The sequence below is a fragment of the Nerophis lumbriciformis genome, linkage group LG03 (assembly GCF_033978685.3).
Source record: "Nerophis lumbriciformis linkage group LG03, RoL_Nlum_v2.1, whole genome shotgun sequence".
Classification (NCBI taxonomy): Eukaryota; Metazoa; Chordata; class Actinopteri; order Syngnathiformes; family Syngnathidae; genus Nerophis; species Nerophis lumbriciformis.
In genome coordinates this window covers 54,253,400-54,275,461 of record NC_084550.2, presented here as the reverse complement: position 1 = coordinate 54,275,461, position 22,062 = coordinate 54,253,400, and the positions used below count along the sequence as shown (strand labels likewise).

The 22,062-nt window shown below is 40.0% G+C and overlaps 1 protein-coding gene across 1 annotated transcript in view; it reads left to right on the top strand.

The window, feature by feature from the left end:
• st7l (suppression of tumorigenicity 7 like) overlaps positions 1-22,062 on the top strand; it is a 101,260-nt gene that overhangs the window by 51,876 nt on the left and 27,322 nt on the right. The window contains exons 10-14 of the mRNA XM_072912850.1: positions 36-124; positions 265-365; positions 2,421-2,535; positions 2,624-2,696; positions 2,774-2,876. Of these exons, the coding sequence (XP_072768951.1) occupies positions 36-124; positions 265-365; positions 2,421-2,535; positions 2,624-2,696; positions 2,774-2,876 (481 nt within the window). The remainder of the gene's footprint in view (positions 1-35; positions 125-264; positions 366-2,420; positions 2,536-2,623; positions 2,697-2,773; positions 2,877-22,062) is intronic.

The following is a 22,062-nucleotide window of genomic DNA, read 5'->3' as shown; positions in this document are numbered from 1 at the left end:
TCATTAAATGACAAATAAATAATTTTTTTGCGTAGATGTGCTGCAGCCTATGTGCTTCTCGCGGAGGAAGAGGCTACAACGATCACAGAAGCCGAGCGCCTCTTCAAAAAAGCTTTAGCTATTGGTAAGAATGGCTCTACCATACAACATAGACAAAATGTACAGGCAGAAGTTTAGAGACGGTTTTACATCTTATTTAAGGAAAAAGTGTCACCAAACCTAATGTTGTCATTATTGACCTCTCTCTATATGTTGTGTTTACAGCAGGCAAAGATATCAACTTACTGGTTTACATTAAACGCAGACTGGCCATGTGTGCACGCAAGCTGGGACGCATTAAAGAGGCAGTGAAAATGATGCGAGACGTAAGTGTGTTTTTGGCTTCTGCGTAGATCTTCTCTATCAGTACACTCTGGCCTACACCTGCACAATTTACAGGATCTTGGTTTTTGCACGCCCCACTTATAAGATTAATCAGTTTGGGATGAACATTTTAATGGAATTTGCCCTGGTTTTCGTATATCATCGCAATTTTCATACGGTTTACCGTTTACCTGCGTATCATTCAGCGGAATCGAGTGCCCAAACAAAGAATCCTATGCTTTGGTGGCTCAGTCTCTGTGCTTTTTTTATTGGGTACAACTGCAAAAAAGTCATTATGGGCCCAAAGATGCCCCCAGAATTCAGATAAAGGCCACATGCAAAAAAGGGTCTCTAAGCATCACACACACAGGAAAACACATATGCAACAAAATGCATCTAACATACAGGTAAGAAAATGCTATGCTTAAAGGGGAACTGCACATTTTTTTTTTTAATTTTGCCTATCTTTCCTAATCATTATGAAAGACATGACGACAAATGTATTTTTTTTTAATGCGTTCTAACTCGTAAGTAAACGTAAATAAAAGTCTGTACAGCAGAGCCAATGGGATGTCCCCTATTCCGCCCATAAAGCCCAATAAAAAAACATCTACAAAACGCCAAAAATAGTTCATTTACATTTTATGACTTGGATATTAAACAAGCGTTATTAATATTGTTATTATATGTGCTAACGCAGATGATCGATTTATAGCGGTGCCTTGACCACTAGTGTTTATGGCTATGTTTGCATCATCGAGTGGTAAGCTGCTTCTTCGCTTCCTTTGGTCGTGGAATTTTATTGTAGACCATAAATAATGCCTCTCACCTTGATAGTAGAAAGACGAGGATGTAATTTGACATGTTCTTACACTTTCATAGCCAATTTAGAGTCGGAAATGGCGAAAACGACACGAAAAGATGCTTGGTTCCACCCCTTTTTCTTCACGAAATGTTTAAATCATTTTTCACATTAACGGGAATATAACAAGATTCTATCAGTCGGCATCCTAATGGCGGCAGACATTGCACAGTAAGTGATGTTTTATTGGGTTTGTTGGCTCTCGTGAAGTCTGCAGTGAGTAATAATCAATGATGTCGTGGGAAAAAAAAGCAAATGTGATGAGTTTTTAAATTAATGCGGCGCTTATGATTTAAAATGATCAAAATATGTAAATATTAATTGTTATTATAAATGTGCTTGTTACTACATTACATATATACTTACATCATGTACCGGTATATAAAACCTTAATGGAGGTGTTTGGGTGTTTTTAAGGGCTTTTATAGGCAGATTAGAGCAGACTTTTGATTGCATTTATTTAATATTTAGAATGCATAAAAACAGAAAACCATATGTGTTCTTGTCTTACATAAGGGTTGTGAATGATAGGCACTAAAAAAAAAATGCAGTTCCCCTTTAGGAACACTTCTGATAAGTGACTATAAACAGCTGCACACCGCAGCTTCCTCAGAAATGAAAGGAAACACTTTCAACACAAAATAGCAAACATATGTAACAAAATAAGAGAACTGAGGAACCGGAACTAATGGAAAATGACACAAAAAACAAATCCTGTGATGCCGAGCATGACAAAATAAAGTTAAATTAAGATAAAGAAGGTGAGAAACACTCTTGAATTCAGAAAAAACTTGTAAAGTCTGCACTGTGTAGCTTGTCCCTTCCCTTTTCCCTTTTTGCTCATCACCCTGTCCCCCAACAAGAGTCTCTAATAAAAGTAAAAGTTATGTTAAATGTTTGTATATTTGTATTCATCATTTGTACTGTATTGTACATAGTTTTGTTCATGTCAATTTTTTAATATTCTCAAATTAATGTGTTTTTTGTTAATATTTCCAGGAGTCTGTAACGGAATAATTAGAATTATTCATTTTAATAAAAAAAAACTTTGTTTATGGCCAATTTGGCTTTCATTAGTACTTATTGATTACAACTGATGTACCATTACTTATCTTTGTGAAGGCAGAATTACACACAGCTTGGCATGGTGCTCACTAATTTGCCTCTTAATGTTTGATTTGTGTCCTCTTAACAGTTAATGAAGGAGTTCCCATTACTAGGGATGTTAAATATACATGAAAACCTCCTGGAGGCGCTCCTAGAGCTTCAAGCATACGCTGATGTGCAGGCTGTCCTCGCCAAATATGACGGTACGACTACAAAGAACATCTCCTTTTGTAATTAGCGATCACTGACAAAATGTCTCTTGTGTTATGTTTTTTCGGGCTTTCATTGTAGACATCAGCCTTCCAAAATCAGCCACGATATGCTACACTTCCGCACTCTTGAAAGCGCGGGCCGTGTCCGATAAGTATGCTTCCTGTCCGCTTCGGAGAACATTTCTTGATGGCTTGGTTTGTCGGTTGTCACACCAGGCTGTTTCCTCAGGTTTTCCCCGGAGGCGGCGTCCAGGCGGGGTCTCAGCACAGCAGAGATGAACGCCGTGGAGGCCATTCACAGAGCCGTGGAGTTCAATCCGCACGTGCCAAAGGTCAGTCGTTTTTGAAATCATGTTAGTAGATTTTAATTTTGGGATTGGCATCTTTTTTAAGCTTTGTATTGAATGTCATACCAGCACGCTTAAGAGGGCACAACATTTAGTATCCGAGGTCCCAGATTTACCCCAATGAGTACCACAAGAACGATAATATGTACATAATAATTTAAATGGAATAGGATATAAATAGAGTAGGTTAGAAATACCATAGGTTAATAGGAATTGATTTTAAATATAATATAATAAATAGAACAATAAAATAGATTGTGATCTTGTAGTGCAAATGGAACGTAAAAACAATGACACCAAACCAAATAAAAACCAAGTTCAGCACAGCTGTGCCTCGTGTGCAACATTCTACATAAGTGTAGTAAAACCTGTTTTTAATTTAAAGGGTGTGTACAGAGACGTGACTGTCCTTTAACTGTGAATGAAGTTAGGTCGCATGTATTTACAGACAGATACATTTGAAATTATTACATTACGACCATGTATAATAAACTAATTTCGGGCACTCCTGAATTGCAACAAAACGACAAAGAGCTGAATTATTTGTATAAATTGACCAAAGTAAAGCAAGGCAGCCCTTAGAACATGCATATTGGGTCTGCTTCATATCTTGTAAACTTAAACCTTTAGACTATAATTACTTAATCAATACATTTTAGTATATTTAATGATTATCCAATACATGATGTTAAAATGATCAAATATTCAGGTGCTGCATTGCTTTTTCTATACTGTATATTCTTAATGGTCAATTTTTTTATTTTTTTACAGTCACCACTTATATCAGTGCTTCTCAAATATTTTCTGTTCCCACCCCCATGACTATAAGTAGTATAATTGTCTATAAAATTGTTATAACTATACCTCTGCATAACACTGTAAGCTTATTAACATTAAAGGAAACCACACACTGGTCTTTCGTCTCCCACCGTGGTTACAAGTGAAGCCAAGTGTTACATACGCTTCATCATATTCTGGTATGGCAAAAAAGCCACACCCCCCCAGGGAGGCCTGCCCCACTATTTGAGAAGGACTGACTTATAGGTTGACGAGCACACACATTATAGGCTATTACATCCATTTTCTACCATTTGTCCCTCTCGGGATGCGAGGGGGCTGGAGCCTATCCCAGCGGCATTCACGCAGAAAGCAGGGTACAACACAGAGAGACAACCATTCACACACTAGGGCCAATTTAGTGAGGATTGATTGTACAGATATGGTGTTGTTTCTGCTGGGCAAGTATGCCTGACGCGCCTCCTACAGCGCCTTGAGTCAGCTGCAGGGTCATCAGCCGGGGACCACCGCTCATTGGAGTTTCGCTCTCTTTAACCCCGGAACGCCTCCTGGTGGCGGAGCGGTGGCAGGGACGTCTCCCTGCCACCCCCTGCAGCTGACCCATCTTATTGCCTCGACCCCCAGTACTTATCCCTCCTCCTCAGCCACAACCAGAAGCTTCCCTTTTCTGCTTCCTCAGCAAGGGCCTTAGCTTCCCTTTGGAGCTTAGCCCCAGTCGTTCCCACATCTCGGAGCAGCCTTATAGTTGATGTGCCGACGAAGCCCCGACAGCCTACTTCCACAGGGTAGATGGTAGTGGACCAGCCTGCCTCTCTGCACTCAGCAGCCAGATCTGCATACTTGGCTGCCTTGCGCTCGTAGGCTGCCTGGATTCCCTCCTCCCAGGGTATGGTGAGCTCGATCAGTATGGCAGACTTGGTAACAGCAGACCATAGCACGATGTCTGGGCGGAGTGAAGTGGTGGTGATTTCACGGGGGAACTGGAGCTGTTTGCCGATGTCAGCCCTCGTACTCCAGTCCCTTGCCAGAGAGAGGAAACTGCGGGGGCCTCGTCGGCTGGTGTGTCCTTTGCCTTCCCCTGGCCTCACAAACATGACAGGAAGTTGCTTGGCTATGGGCTGGCTGTTGGCCTCTTGTCTACTGCTCTCCAGGACTTCGGCCAGTTTCCTCAGGACTTGATCATGCCGCCATCTGTAGCGACCCTGTGTCAGCGCGATCTTGCAGCCTGATAGCAAGTGCTGCAGGCTGGCGTTGGGAGCACCACACAGGGGACAGCTCTCCTCCTGGCCGAACCACTGGTGGAGGTTTCTAGGGCATGGTAAGGTGTCATAGGTTGCCCTGAGTAGGAAGCTGAGTCTAGCTTGTGGCATCTTCCATAGGTCGGCCCAGCTGATGGGTCTGCTGATGGTACCTTCCCAAGTGGTCCATCTTCCTTGGCGACCTTGAGACACGGCCTTGATGGTATATTGCTCCTGGTTTGCCCTTGAGACCTCCTCCACAACCATGGCTCTGCGTTCCCTCTTTGTGGCCTTGGACCAGAGGCGTGGAGAATCACCCCAGCCAAGCCCCGCTCTCCCTACTTGCACCCTGCCAACTATCTCTTGGTGTTGGAGCCTGCCAATGGCCTTGGCGACCTCTGGCCCTGCTTGCCACTTCCGGCCTGTTCGGGTGGGTACACGTCCATTCCTCACTGTAGGATCTGAGGATTCTTCAAGCTCAAGAACCAGTCTGGCCTTCTGTTGCTTATAGCCCAGGGTGATGGACTGGATCGGCAGATGCAGCGAAGTTGCCCCAAATAAGCCAGTGTCGGAGAAGCAACGCGGTAGGCCCAGCCACTTTCGGATGTAGGAGTTGGCTAGTCTATCCAACCCGTTGACTGTTGAGGATGGAATCTCGCACATCTTCAGTGGCCACATAACCCTTTGGTACAGTGTGAAGTTGTAACACCACAACTTGTACTTTCCGGGGAGCTGGCTCTTGTTGATACTCGCTAGGCCTTCTGAGAGTTGTTTCCGTGCTGCCTTGCCTGCGTGCTTGTCCGACAGGTCCGCATTGTACTGCCTCCCCAGGCTTTGGATGGACTGGTTGACCAGTAGAGGGATTTGCTCACCTCCTGCAACAAAGATGGTTTTGTCGCTCCTGGTGCCTTTGCGCAAGGAGAGGCTTCGTGACTTGGAGGGTTTTATCTTCATCCGTGCCCATGTCACTAGCTCATCCAGCCTCTTCAGACACCTTCTCGTGCATGGGGCTGTTTGCAGCACCACAGTGACATCGTCCATGTAGCTCCGGAGTGGTGGAAGCCTCTGCCCTGTCTGCAGCCTCATTCCTCCTACGGTCTGGCGGGCTCCACGGAGGATGATTTCAAAAGCTGTGACAAAGAGGACTGGGGAGATGGAACACCCCATGGCGATGCCTACTTCCAGACGCTGCCATCCTGTTGTAAAATCCTGGAGGCTGAAACACATCTGGAAGTCCCTGAAGTAGCTGGTTACCAGGTTGATGATGGAAACAGGGACGTGGAAGAACTCCAATGCAAACTGGATGAGTTTGTGCGGGACAGAACCATAAGCGTTGGCAAGGTCAAGCCACACCACGTGGAGGTCGCTCTTCTCCTGCTTGGCCCTCTGGATCTGTGCCCAAATCATTGAAGAATGCTCCACGCATCCTGGAAAACCTGGTACTCCTGCTTTCTGGCAGCTGGTGTCAATATAGCCGTTCTCCGTGAGGTAAGAGGTTAGTCTCTTGGCCATGACTGCAAAGAAGATCTTTCCCTTGACATTCAACAGAGCAATGCTCCTGAATTGACTGATGTTATGGGACTCCTGTTCCTTCGGAATAAACACCGCCACAGCTCTTTGCCACTCCGACGGAATGAGTAGATTCTTCCATGCTGTGCTCATTAGCTTCCACAAGCATTTCAGCACTTGGGGGCAGTTCTTGTATAGCTTGTAGGGGATTCCGTTAGGCCCAGGAGCTGATGCTGACCTCGCTTTCTTGACGACTGCTCTGCTTTGATTAATAAAATCGAATCAGTCAGTCAGTGGAGTGTTTTTCTTGTCAATAACACCTGATGGTTTCTGCAATGATCAAGCAAAAGGATTGAACAAAATACAGACTAAGCTAATAAATGTAAGAACCAGTTGTTATCCTTGTTGATAGAACTATATTTGTTCCCATTGAATGTTGGATGAAAATATATTTAAAGTTACTCCAACACTTAACCAGCGCACATGCTCCTATACCTTCAAGGGGGAACTGCACTTTTTTGGGATTTCTCATTCACAATCCTTATGTGGGACAAGCACTCGTGCTTTTCTTTTTTATGCATTCTAACATAAAGAAACGCTAGCAAAATGTATCTAAGACTTGCACTATTCCCCCTATAAAGCTGTCTAAAAAACCTCCATCAACATTTTATATACACCCTGTAAGTATATATGTAATGTAGTAAAAGGCACATCATGGCTTCTTCAACCTGCTACCCTCTGGAAGGAGGTATAGATCGATTCGCGCCAGGACCACCAGAATGTCTCACAATCTGTATCCCCAGGCTGTGAGACTGCTAAATGAACAGCCTGCCCCTTTGCTGCCCCGGACCATCTTATTACCTCACTCTTCACCACCTCAATAATTGTGCTCTGGACATTGCATTGCTGCAACATCAACGTAACACCCATCAGACATCTGACTGTTCCCACCCCCACGCCCCTCTATTCGCAATCTTCTTGACAATGCTAAACTGTAAAGTATGGTCAACCTGCACTTCAATGCAGTTTCTATGCCGCTAGACAAAGCTCAAACAAAATCTCGTTGACATGTATGACTTAAGTGTTATTATGACAATGACAATAAAGGAATTGATTGATTTATTATAATAATATATCATATTTACATATTTTGCTCATTTCAAGCATACAGTGGCGCATTAATTGCACAGATGCATCACAACGTTCACTATTTCCATCAACAACAACGCTACTAATCAAGACAGACTTCATGAGAGTCAACAAAGACTACTTTGGGACAAATAATGATCCAGACCCTTATCCTGAAGATAAGGTGTATGAGCTACAAGTTTTAGAAGCTGAGTGATAAACAGATTCAATAAGTAGCAGTATTGCTAAGTGCTAAACCAAAAATACAAACTACAAACATAATACAACAATCACTTACTGTGCAATGTCTGCTGTCAGTTTTATGCTGACTGATTGGATGTTCATATCTTCTTGTTTAGGTAAATATTTTATCATAATCCTCAGGCTGGTTAAAAAAAAATGAAACAAGCATCTTTTTGTGTCTTTCTCAGCTGGTTAAAAAAAATGAAACAAGCATCTTTTTGTGTCTTTCTCACCATCTCTGGTTCTATGTTCAATGTCCGGGTTGACCAACTTCTCGGTTTATGGCCCCAACCTACTATACACGCAAAAGGCATGATTTATAATCTAAAATTTACTTTTACCAACTCAGAGATGATGCAACAATTCCCCGACTCGGTATGTCAATAGCTGCATAAGCTAGTTACCTCTCTGTGATCGCGGCGCCACTAAAAGTAGTTATTCAGCGTTAGCGCTTCCAATAACAATGTCGCTAATATCTGGTTAATAGCAGGTCACAACATGTAAATGCAGTATTTCTGGCAGTTCTTGAATGTTTTTTCAGAGGGCTTAATGTGCGCAATTAATGACTTCCATTAGCTGCATTGTTATCCACCTCGTACTTTCTGTATATTACGAATTAGAATGCATAAAAGAAAATTAAAAAAAACATGTTCTTGTCTTACATAGGGATTGTGAATGATGGGCAAAATTACAAAAAACAGTGCAATTCCCCTTTAAGCCTAGGCCTATGCAAGCTTTATAGATGAGGCCCCTGATTTGTGGTATTGTATAGGACAGGGGTCGGCAACCTTTACCAGTCAAAGAGCCATTTTGACCAGTTTCACAAATTATAGAAAACAATGGGAGCCGCAAATTTTTTTTGAAATTTTAAATAAAATAACACTGCATACAAAGGTTTTTTATTGCTTTGTTCTATGTATAAACCAGGGGTCTCAGACACGCTGCCCACACCTTTTTATGGAATTTTTAAGCTGGTGCGGCACGCAGGTTTTAAATGAATAGCGCTTGTCAGCGTCATGCGTGCCGTGATGGTACTGCATATAGCACACACTACAACCAGCGTGCCTGATCAGTTACATGTTGAATGTGACTTTCGCTTGCTCACGAAGGTGACAGCAAGGCATACTTGATCAACAACCACACAGGTTACACTGACGGTGGCGGTATAAAAAAAACTTTAACACTCTTATTAATAATGCGCCACACTGTGAACCCACACCAAACAAGAATGACAAACACATTTCGGGAGAACATCTGCACCGTAACACAACATAAACACAACAGGACAAATACCCAGAATCCCATGCAGCCCTAACTCTTCCAGGATACATTATACACCCCCGCTACCAAACCCCGCCCACCTCAACCGACGCACAGAGGGGGGGGGGGGAATGTGTTTGTCATTCTTGTTTGGTTTTGGTTTAAAGTGTGGCGCATTATTAGTAAGAGTGTTAAAGTTCTTTTATATGGTCACCGTCAGTGTAACCTGTGTGGCTGTTGACCAAGTATGCCTTGCTGTCACGTACGTGTGCAAGCTGAAGATGTATATTATATAACAAATGTTGGGCTGGCACGCTGTTCATACAGATTGTAGAGGGCGTCAAATGTTGTACCATCATGGCACGCCCTTATTATAGCTGTAAGGGTGAAAATCGGTGACTATTAATCCCGGGAGTTTTCTGCGAGAGGCACTGAAATCCGGAAGTCTCACGGTAAAATTGGGGGGTTCAGCAAGTAAGCTGCTGAGCCGCATCAGAGTGATCAAAGAGCCGCATGCGGCTCCGGAGCCGCGGGTTGCCGACCCCTGGTATAGGATGACTTGCAGGTGGTGGGCTTTGGGTTATAACTTTTACTGCAGTTTTGAGCACTTAAGTATTATTATCATACTTCATGTGATACACTGCATTCACAAAGGTTTTGGGACACCTGACCATTACACCAACAGGAAATGGAAAATGGAAAAAAAAATATTTCAGCTTTAAATCTACTGACTTTCTACAATAAGTTGCTGTATTTTGGTCCATTCCAATGGGGTTGAGGGCAGAGCTTTAGCAAAGCTATTCTCAACAAGCTCATCCAAGCATACTTTTTGTGGACCTTGTCTTGTGCATTAATTAACTGAATCATAAAGTGTTGCATACCACTTTTTTGCCAACTATTGTCCAGATTTCAACAGAAGCAAGGGCTTGCAGCACAGTCCCACCAGCAGAGGGCAGTGTGATGTCATTTAGGTTCAGTCAGACAGCCTTTACAAATGGTATTTTGTTGACATTGAACCTATTTAATGTTTGACAAGCATGCTTACTTCACACCGACTGGCAACCAACTGTTTGTTGTGTACGTATAAGCATGAGAACTTAATCAAAAGGATAGTTACCAGGTTGCAGCAGAGTTTGGTGTCACGTGATGTTTCTGCAGCGCTTCGTTGTTTCATGTCTCCGCTGTTTCATCTGCGTGAGAGAAAGGGAATCAATGCGTTTGCGTGCCCGGGAGGCGTGGTGGAGACGTCACTGTGTCGCTTTGATCCATCCTTTTGATTTTTAACAGTGAGGGCTCTCATCTTCATCATCTTTCCATCCCCTACTCTTGTGCCCACAGGCCTGCCATCAAATACCCTCATCTTGTTTCTTGGCCTTTCATGTTCCCTCATCGCCTCTCATCACCTGGCCACCCTGAGCAATGCTAGCTTTTCCAAATGAGCCTTCAGCTACAGAATAGAAAACGTTTAGATAATTTAGTCTTACGTTCAGTATCAGTGTAAAACAATGTGATTTTGCATTGAGGCATAATGCTCATTGTCAAAGCAACAATCTCAATGATATTTAAGGGTGTAATATTGCAATATTCTTCCATTCATATCAATCAGCGTCTCTTCCTCTGTGCGGTGTGCAAACTGACACTTTGTGGCTCGCGCGGGTTAGCTGATAAAGTGTTGTAGCTGTGAAAATCTGCTTTACATTTACATTGGCCCCCGCTACGGCACATACAAAGTGATTGCGATTCAGCCCGAGCCCATCTATTTTGTTCCACTTTGGGTGACAGTTTCTCATCTCACCTCATTGTGGTTGACAGTGTCACGTCTCGATGGCCACTTCAAGGGCTCAGACGTGTTTACCTCCAAGATTGGTTTTTGGCAAGTAAATGGAGCTTGGGTCAGAATTAAGATGGATGAGAAATGAAAAGGGAGTTAGGTTTTGCTTGGGGCGGTTTTCTAGCACATCATTCCCTCCCCCAGGTAGAATTTGGGTTTACTCACTCTTGGGCTGCAACTAACGACTATTTTGATTTTCGACTAGTTATCGACTATCTTAACGATTAGTCGACTAGTCGGATTATAAGGCGTAGACATATTCAGTAACTCTAATTTAGCCAGATATGTTTAAGCTTACTAACAACAAATATGACTAATTCCTTCATAAATATCAATTTATACTGTTACTATGCTGCTCATTAGGCTGTAACAAAAATGTTAATATCTATTAAGCTTTACTTAAATTAGAACTAAGGACAAGAAAAGTGCCGAATAAAACAAGTCAGGTCTATTTTCATACAAAAGGTGCACCGGATTATAGGGCGAATTAAAGGGGTCATATTATTATTATTATTTTTCTAAATTGAAATCACTTCCAAGTGGTCTACATCAGTGGTCCCCAACCACCGGGCCGCGGCCCAATACCGTTCCGTGGATCGATTGGTACCGAGCCGCACAATTTTTTTTATTTTTTTATTTTTTTAATTAAATCAACATAAAAAACACAAGATACACTTACAATTAGTGCACCAACCCAAAAAACCTCCCTCCCCCATTTTCACTCATTCACACTCTTTTGCACAAAAGGGTTGTTTCTTTCTCTTATTAATATTTCTGGTTCCTACATTATATATCAATATAGATCAATACAGTCTGCAGGATACAGTCCGTAAGCACACATGATTGTATTTCTTTATGACAAAAAAAAATAAAAAATACGTCCGACCGGAACTCTCTAGTAACTAAAGTTCCTTGGGTGATTGATGTAAACTCACTATATCGGTATGTTTTAGCGCTTTCATGGTGAGTTTACTGACAGATATAAATAAGAACCTTAAACTACTTTATATTAGAAATGGCAACAGAGGAAGCTTATCGACTACGGAGTCGGCACAGACTACAAAGGCGGAATTTTTTTTAATGCAGATCCCAAATACAGATCAGCAAGTACCAGAAGGTGAGAAAAGTTGCTTTTGAATAATATTGCGAAACAAAACGCCAGATAATGTCTTATCTTATACACACACCATAATAGTACTCGTATGTTGAAACACAGTACAATCCATCAAGCGGTGCGGCTTCATAGCTTACCCAAGTCGTATTAAAACATTTTGATTGATTTCTGAGCGGCGTGTGTAATGTTCTATACTTTCAATGGAACATATACAATATTGGTGTTGTTTACTTGAGTCATATTGCAGTCTACATGTATCTCTTATGTGTGACTGCCATCTACTGGTCACACTTATCATTTCACCATGTACCAAATAAAGTAGCTTTGAGGTCGGTTAGCACAACCAAAATTATTCCGTACATTAGGCGCAAAACGGGTTATAAGGTGCACTGTCGAGTTTTGAGAAAATGAAAGGCTTTTAAGTGCACCTTTATAGTCCGAAAAATACGTTATATGTTTTATGTAAAAAAAGACAGTTAAAATAGCAATAACAACAAAAGATAAAGCGCAAAACTAACTTGCTCACAAAAAACAAGCATTTTGTAATAATGTATTTAAAAAGCTGCACACTGATATGTAATTGATTAACTCCTAGCATTTTTAGCCCTTTAATAGATGTAATGCATATAGTTGTATCATTGATTATTTCTTAACATTTTAGTTATCTAATAGATTGTATGTTTAAAGGGGAACTGCACTTTTTTGGAATGTTGCCTGTCTTACAATCATTATGAAAGACGTGGTGACAGATTTTTTTATTTTTTTTAATGCATTCTAACTCATAAATAAAAGTCCTGCTTACAGTGGAGCCAATAAGAGGTCCTCTATTCCGCCCATTAATCCCAATAAAAACCATCCAAAACCGCCAACAATACTCCATGTACATTTTGTGAGTTGAATATTAACTGATTATTAGTGATATTGTTATTATAAGCGCTAACGCAGACAAAGTATTTATCACAAGCTTGTGTGCCAATGTGGACATGATGGACTGATCAGCAGTTTCCTCATTTTCTTGCTCGTCAAACTTTATTCTATATCATAAATCAGTCACCTCACCTAGATAGTAGGACGAGGACGTATTCCGACAAGTTGATTCACTTTGACAGCCAATTTAGATGTGGCGATATTGACAGGAAAAGACGCTTGGTTTCACCCCCTTTTTCTTCGTGAGGATGATGAGTCATTCCTCATCTAAATGGGAAAATGTGAACATCCTAATGACAGCAGACATTGCACAGTAAGTGATGTTTTGTTATTTTTATTGGCTCTCATGAAGTCTGCAGTGAGTAATAATCAGTGACGTTGTTAAAAAAAAGAAGTGAATGTTGTGATGCATTTTTTTTAGTTAATGCGTCGCATATTCCTAAAATTAGCAAAATATGTAAATATTAAATGTTAATATAAATGTGCTTGTTACTACATTACATATATATTTACATCATGTATACAAAACCTTATTGGAGGTATTTGGATGTTTTTAAGGGCTTTATGTCACGACTTGGTTTGTTCTCCCGAGGTGCAAAAGATTTGGACCATACGTGGCGTGAAGGGGAATACATGATTTATTTAAACACTCTAAATACAAAACAAGGAAGTAAACAAAAGGCGCGCACAATGGCGGAGAACAAACTATGAAACCAAACACTTGCACAAAGGCAAAAACTATGAACAACAAAAAACACTAACTGTGGCAATAATAAACAAAACTTACTTGGCATGGACAAAAAGGAGCAGCGTGAACGATGGACACGAAAAAAGAGTCAGAAATGTGCAGAGCATAAATGTGGGGATGTCGTCAGAACGACAAACTGAAAACAATGAACTTAAATACTATAGACATGATTAACGAAAACAGGTGCGTGACTCAAAATGTGAAACAGGTGCGTGACGTGACAGGTGAAAACTAATGGTTGCTATGGTGACAAAACAAAAGTGCACAAAAAGTCCAAAAACAAAACCGAACATAACCAAAACAAAAACATGATCACACAGACATGACACTTTATAGGCAGAATAGAGCGACTCACATAGGCTCCAATGTACGTGGAGTTTTCATCGCGTTTATATACTATTTAGAATGCATTAAAAAACATCCTTCATCATGTCTTTCATAATGATTGTGAACGATTGGAAAAAAACATTTAAAAGTGCAATCCCCCTTTAATTTTATTATGCCGACGCATTTGTGCCTAATGCTTAATGTGTGTGCGTACGTACGATTGTGTTTGTTGTTTTGCCTTTCTTTATTGCATTGCAAATTGATGCTGCTTTAAAAAGTACTTTAATTGATTTAGACAAAGTTTAGCAGGCGGACTTTGGATAAAATGATAGTTAATCAGTTTTTCTTACAACGTTGTGTCACAGTTGTTCGCTAGTTATTTTACCGAGTTGAGACGTCCAGACGTCCGACATTCTTCCGCTTCAAATGCTCCCGTATCGCAGATATAGTGTCATAAAAACAAGATCTGCTTTGCAAAATGAGCAAGGTATTCATGCTTTTAACGAGAATAGGAGGAAATACCTCAAAAGGGACAAGCGGTAGATAATGGATGGATGGTTGGATTCCCACACTTTATGTTTTCACCCGCGACGTTGATGCAAGTAGTGGTGCTGACTCGCGTCCTCCAGGAAAACACAAGTGATGACGTCACAACTATACAACAAATTTACAAAACCTAAAACCAGTGAAGTTGGCACGTAATTCGTAAGTAAAAACAGAATACAATGATTTGCAAATCCTTTTCAATGTATATTCAATTGAATAAACTGCAAAGACAACATATTTAATGTTCAAACTGAGAAACATGATTTTTTTTTGCAAATAATCATTAACTTAGAATTTTATCGCATCCACACATTGCAAAAAAGTTTGCACAGGGGCATTTTTACCACTGTGTTACATGGTCTTTCCTTTTAACAACACTCAGTAAACGTTTGGGAACTGAGAACACCAATTTTTTAAGCTTTTCAGGTGGAATTATTTCCCATTCTTGCTTGATGTACAGCTTAAGTTGTTCAACAGTCCGGGGGTCTCCGTTTTGGTATTTTAGGCTTCATATTGTGCCACACATTTTCAATGGGAGACAGGTCTGGGCTACAGGGAGGCCAGTCTAGTGCCCGCACTCTTTTTCTATGAAGCCACGCTGTTATAACACTTGGCGAGGCATTGTCTTGCTGAAATAAGCAGGAACATATGTTGCTCTAATACCTGTATGTACCTTTCAGCATTAATGGTGCCTTCACAGATGTGTAAGTTACCCATGCCTTGGGCACTAATACACCCCCATACCATCACAGATGCTGGCTTTTGAACTTTGTGCCTGTAACAGTCCGTATGGTTATTTTCCTCTTTGTTTCGGAGGACACGACGTCCACAGTTTCCAAAAACAATTTGAAATGTGGACTCGTCAGACCACAGAACACTTTTCCACTTTGCATCACTCCATCTTAGATGAGCTCGGGCCCAGCAAAGCCGTCTGCGTTTCTAGGTGTTGTTGATAAATGGCTTTGGCTTTGCATAGTAGAGTTTTAACTTGCACTTACAGATGTGTTCCTGAGCCCATGTGATGATATCCTTTACACACTGATGTCGCTTTTTGATGTAGTACCGCCTGAGAGATCTCAGGTCCGTAATATCATCGCTTACGTGCTGAGATTTCTCCAGATTCTCTGAACATTTTTATGATATTACGGACCGTAGATGGTGAAATCCCTAAGTTCCTTGCAATAGCTCGTTGAGAAATGTTGTTCTTAAACTGTTCGACAATTTGCTCACGCATTTGTTCACAAAGTGGTGACCCTCGCCCCATCCTTGTTTGTGAATGACTGAGCATTTCATGGAAGCTGCTTTTATACTCAATCACCCACCTGTTCCCAATTAGCCTGTTCACCTGCGGGATGTTCCAAATAAGTGTTTGATGAGCATTCCTCGACTTTCTCAGTTTTTTTGCTACTTGTGCCAGCTTTTTTGAAACATGTTGCAGGCGTCAAATTCCAAATGAGCTAATATTTGCAAAAAAATAAAGTTTTCCAGTTCAAACATTAAGTATCTTGTCTTAGCAGTCTATGCAATTGAATATAGGTTGAAAAGGATTTGCAAATCATTATATTCTGTTTTTATTTAACCTTTTACACAACGTGCCAACTTCACTGGTTTTGGGTTTTGTAGTTGTTGGCGTCAAATTTTATTGTCGACAAATCGTTGCACCCCTAATTCACTCTATGAAATTCACCCCGGCAAGTGTGTGTGTGTGTTATTAGGAGCCATAAAGAGACAATTACAGGCCTGATGCCATTGTTGCTCGGCGTGTTCCATCGCAAAGAGGTTGCAGATTAGAGTCAGAAGGCGGCTTATGAGTTATGCTGCGGGCTTAGAAGTGCCCGGGGATAAAAGAAGAACACATGAAACCCAATCCCTTCATCAAAGAGGCGACAGGGAGCGGAGAGGCAGATCTGAGAACAAGAGAGGCGGCAGAGGGTAGGGAGGGAGTTAGGGGGTACAGGCCAGTGCAGAGAACTGAGGTGTCACCAGGTTTATTGCTGTGGTATGCAAGCAGGGACAGCTGAGCTTTGCTCAGTGATGAATCTTGGGCCATGAAGTTAAAAAGTTTGGAGACACTTTTTCAAGCAAGACAATGCAAGTGTCTCCAAACCTTTGACATGGAGGTTTTTCCTGTGTGTTTTGTTCACACACAAACCTCCAGGAAGTAGCCAATAAACCGTCTACGGTAGAACTCCCTCTGTTTAGTGCCACCGGCTGACTCCCAAGTTGTTTTGTTTCAAAACGTTTTCTAATGTGAAAGCATATCAAGTGAATTAATTTGTTCCGGTTGTCATTTGTTAGAATTTATCGTGACATTTTTAAGCAACATTTCAACGTTTCTAACTGTCATACAATTATAAAGAGAAGGTAGCCACTAGGGCTGTGGGGAAAAATCGATTCGAATTCGAATCGCGATTCTTTTTTTCAATTTTTTTTTTAATTAATCAATCCAACAAAACAATACACAGCAATACCATAACAATGCAATCCAATTCCAAAACCAAACCCGACCCAGCAACACTCAGAACTGCAATAAACAGAGCAATTGAGAGGAGACACAAACACGACACAGAACAAACCAAAAGTGGTGAAACAAAAATGAATATTTTCAACAACAGTATCAATATTAGTTACAATTTTAACATAGCAGTGATTAAAAATCCCTCATTGACATTATCATTAGACATTTATAAAAATAAAAATAAAAAGAACAATAGTGTCACAGTGGCTTACCCTTGCATCGCATCTCATAAGCTTGACAACACATTGTGTCCAATATTTTCACAAAGATAAAATAAGTCATATTTTTGGTTCATTTAATAGTTAAAACAAATTTACATTATTGCAATCAGTTGATAAAACCTTGTCCTTTACAATTATAAAAGCTTTTTACAAAAATCTACTACTCTGCTTGCATGTCAGCAGACTGGGGTAGATCCTGCTGAAAGCCTATGTATTGAATGAATAAAGAATCGTTTTGAATCGGGAAAAAATGTTTTTGAATCGAGAATCGTGTTGAATTGAAAAAAAAAATCGATTTTGAATCGAATCGTGACCCCAAGAATCGATATTGAATCGAATCCTGGGACACCCAAAGATTCACAGCCCTAGTAGCCACTGTGTAATAAAACTAAAATAAAGTAAAGCAACGCACCTTACAGTCACATCATAGAGAAAGAACAAGAAGTAAGGAATACATAGGCAAAAAAAATTACAATAAATGTATTATTCATTTGGATCAGGGGTTTTCCAACTTTAATCTTTACATTTACCAAAATAAAGTAGAGGTAAGCTTTTTGTGTTTTAGTGATGCAACAGGTAACATTTGAATTATATTTTCCTTAAAAAAGCAGACCTCCACTAAACCAGTGCTGTTATTTGTCTTTACGCTATTTTGTGGTAATTTGTCATTTAATAGAGGCATTGTGTCTGAATTAAATATTTATAAAAATACTAAGACTTTAAGCAAACATGCTGTAATCCTTAGTTGAACCTTTTAACATATAGTGGCGAGCTACCTATTAGAGTCATCTGCTGTAGATTCTCACTGAAATTCTGTCTGAATTTTGAGGCATATTTTATTCAAAGAATGTGTTTAGGTGTTTAATTGCTGACCTTGTAAAGATCCTGCAAAGTAGAATCCGCACTGTAACAGTTGATATGGGATTTACACCTTGAACCGAACAAAGTGGGATACATATAGTGGGATATTAAGGCGCTATTTTATTCCTACGCTTTAAACCCTGCGATTTAATAATAATAATAATAATGGATTAGATTTTATATCGCGCTTTTCTATTGTTAGATACTCAAAGCGCTCACAGAGAAGTAGGAACCCATCATTCATTCACACCTGTGAATAAAACGATATGGCTAATGTATGGATTTTTCTTCGCTGACAGTCAGTCATAATGCAAATAGTTTTCTTAAAACACATGCAAATACATTGAAATAGAGTGTTATTCTTTGTGCTATGGCACCATCTTTTGGACGAGTTCGCTCACTGCAGGTGCTGCCGGGTGAATGGCTGCAGTGTTTCTTGCTGTTTAAAGCTTTGAACCGGAAGCACAAGACGCCCTTCCGTCTTCTAATCGTCCATAGCGTTTCTACTCGAATGGATTCTTCATTCATCACTCCAAGCAACGTTTGGAAGTTTTACAAAATAACAAAAGCGATTCTGACTTTCTAAACGTCCCCATGTGTGATTTCTGTTGGAGTGTTTTCATACATATTTGTATGTGCTATCATTATGTAATGTAGCTAGCATTGTTAGCATTAGCTAATATGCTAACACATTTACAACTGTCTGTGTTAGTATTATTAACTTATAGTGGCATTTTTTTTGTATTGTTTCAGTTTCGCAAATTCCTCAGTAAACTCACCAAGACGTCACCGTAGAGTTATTGAGTCTGTTTAGCTGATTGGAGCTAGTGGGTTCATGAGGATGACTTCTGTTTTACTTGATCAGCCATTTTACTGCCTTGTTACAGACACCATTTGGAAACAATTAAGGTATGTAAATAAACATTTACAAAATCTCGATTCGATTACGATTCAGGAGCTACGTTTTGATAAAAAATCGATTATTGATGTATCTTTATGTATATTGATGCAGTTTAAAAAAAAAAAATGTTTCACTAAATAAGCGTTTATCACTTGCAACTTAAAAAAAACAATTCATTTGGAATAATAAACATTCATTAAAAAAAATAATCAAAGGAATAAAATACAAATACATCAATTTACATAACATTAAAGTAAAATATGAAAGAAATGGAGCAGAAAGAAGTTAATAACGTACATCTGCCCCCTAATATAAGTGACCGATAGTTGGTCAGGTGGCTTGCTGCAGTCAGCCAAATTACTTTATTTACAATTACATTATTTCAATTGATTATTGATTATTGACGTTTACTAATCGATTGTATAATCGTCCATGTCAAAATTGGGACGCATCTAAAAATCAATTATTTTCCCCCACCTCTAGCAGCCTACACAATTATTACCTGCCAGGGCCCCCACATATAGCAGGTGTGTTGGGAGGATAAATGAATTGTGTTCATCATATCTTCTTTAAATGTTTGAAAAAAACGTATTGTGTCCATACAAATAGTTTTTAGAGAGTGGGATATAGTTTCAGCTGTCTCTTCGCTGCTTCCTGGTGTGATGTCATGTGTGTAAAATACAGCTAGCAGTGTTTTGGCTTTTAACATCTTTTTTGTATGAATCCATCCGTCCGCAATAGGGCTGCACAATTAATCGGCATCGAATCTACATCAAGGTTTTGATTGCGATAAAGTAATTGCAATAGTTTTTTTCTGTCGTCACCGGCATATGAGTTACAAGACACGTTCGCCAATTAGGTTGAGCTTCGCGTTTTTCATCTCTCGCTTCAAACGGGGAGAAAGACGTCCCACTCTGTGCATCGCTCTCAGCCCCTGAATGCAATTATTTAACTAGAATTAACTGAATGCAGTGAGCCCTCTTTTCAGTCATCCACAATCTTTGTCTCGGTGGGCCGAGAGCGGTACGCCAGCTTTACACACATAGGAAGCACGTACAGAGAGCCTCCCTACTCGCGAGTGAGAAGTGCACAAAAATTAAAAGGGGAAAACATCTGAATTACAAAGCTGAATGAATGTCTCATTGTGGGAATATTTCAGTTTCAAATCAGATGGGCAATATGAGCCCATTAACACGGACAAACAAGCGACAATTAACAAAAAGATATCGTACAAACTCGTTTTTCCGCTGGGAAAGAAATGCATCTTAAGAAGTTTATTATTTATTTAAGTAAAATGTTTGCTTACAGAAATTACTCAATTTAGACTATTTAGAATACCAGTTATTTACCTTCCAATTACAGTGCAATGATAAACAATTCTACAGTAATGACAAATAAAAGTTTATATAATCTTAAATGGGTACTTGCATGATTATATACCGTATTTTCCGCACTATAAGGCGCACCGGATTATAAGGCGCACCTTCAACGAATGGCATATTTCAAAACTTTGTTCATATATAAGGCGCACCGGATTATAAGGCGCACCTATGCATCCATTAGATGGAGCTGCGCTAAAGGGAATGTCAACAAAACAGTCAGATAGGTCAGTCAAACTTAATTAATAGATTACAAACCAGCGTTCTGACAACTCTGTTCACTCCCAAAATGAATAAACAGCTGTTTTATTACTTTCCCCGAGGTAAAGTCAGTGACGTGGTGTTTTGTTTATCTTTTAACAACAGCAAGGTATAACATGTAGTGCAACATTTATATCACATAGTGGAGGGGAACTTTTCCCTGATTCAATAAACACATAAAAAATAGTGATACTGTTACGGTAAATCAAACGTTAGTGTAATCACAATATAGTAACACTCGAAATAGTGCAGAGCAATAACAATATATCAATAACTCAACGTTGGTCAAACGTTAATGTCACACAACACAACACACAAAATAAACATGTAAAGCTCACTTTATGAAGTTATTCCTCATCCACGAATCCCTCGAATTCTTCTTCTTGAGTGTCCGAATTAAAAACCATTGATTCGTCTATGTTAAATTCTCTCGCTGCTGCTCTATTCCCGTGTTCTACTGCGTGACTGATCGTTTTAAGTTTAAACTCTGCGTCGTAAGCGCGTCTCTTAATAGGAGCCATTTTTGGGTTAGAAGCGCTTCTTCTACGGGGGAAAATGAAGTTGGCGGCTGCTTACCGTAGTTGCGAGACCTAAACTTTATGAAAATTAAGTTTAGGTTTGTTGTGGCTCAATATTGGTCCATATATAAGGCGCACCGGATTATAAGGCGCACTGTCAGCTTTTGAAAAAATTAGAGGTTTTTAGGTGCGCCTTATAGTGCGGAAAATACGGTACTATGATTATATTACATTATAAGCACTGTATGGTTTATCTATACTTTCTTCAGTTTAAGACAGTGCTCCCCCACTCTCCACTATGACTATACATGATATATTTTCTTTACAAAATGGTATAACTATACCTCTGCATAACATTGTTAGCCTATTAACATTAAAGGAAACAATACACCGGCCTTTCCTCGCCTCCCATCGTGGTTACAGTGAAGCTACATACGCTTCATCATATTCTGGTACGGCAAAAAAAGCATCTTCCCCGAGGTCACAATAATTTGAGAAGGACTGGTTTAACAGAATGATGTCGACAAAAGCTGAGTCTGTCTGAATTAAAGCCAAATATGTTTTATCGTAAATTATTGCATGTTGTTCTAATGCGTGGCTTCTTGAGATAAGAATATGTTGATTAACAGTCTAAAAGTAACATATTTTCCTTCATGTCTTATTTTTGCAGTTTTATGCATTCATACAGTACAGGCCAAAAGTTTGGACACACCTCATTCAATGCGTTTTCTTTATTTTCATGACTATTTACATTGTAGATTGTCACTGAAGGCGTCACATGAACACATGTGGAGTTATGTACTTAACAAAAAAAGGTGAAATAACTGAAAACATGTTTTATAT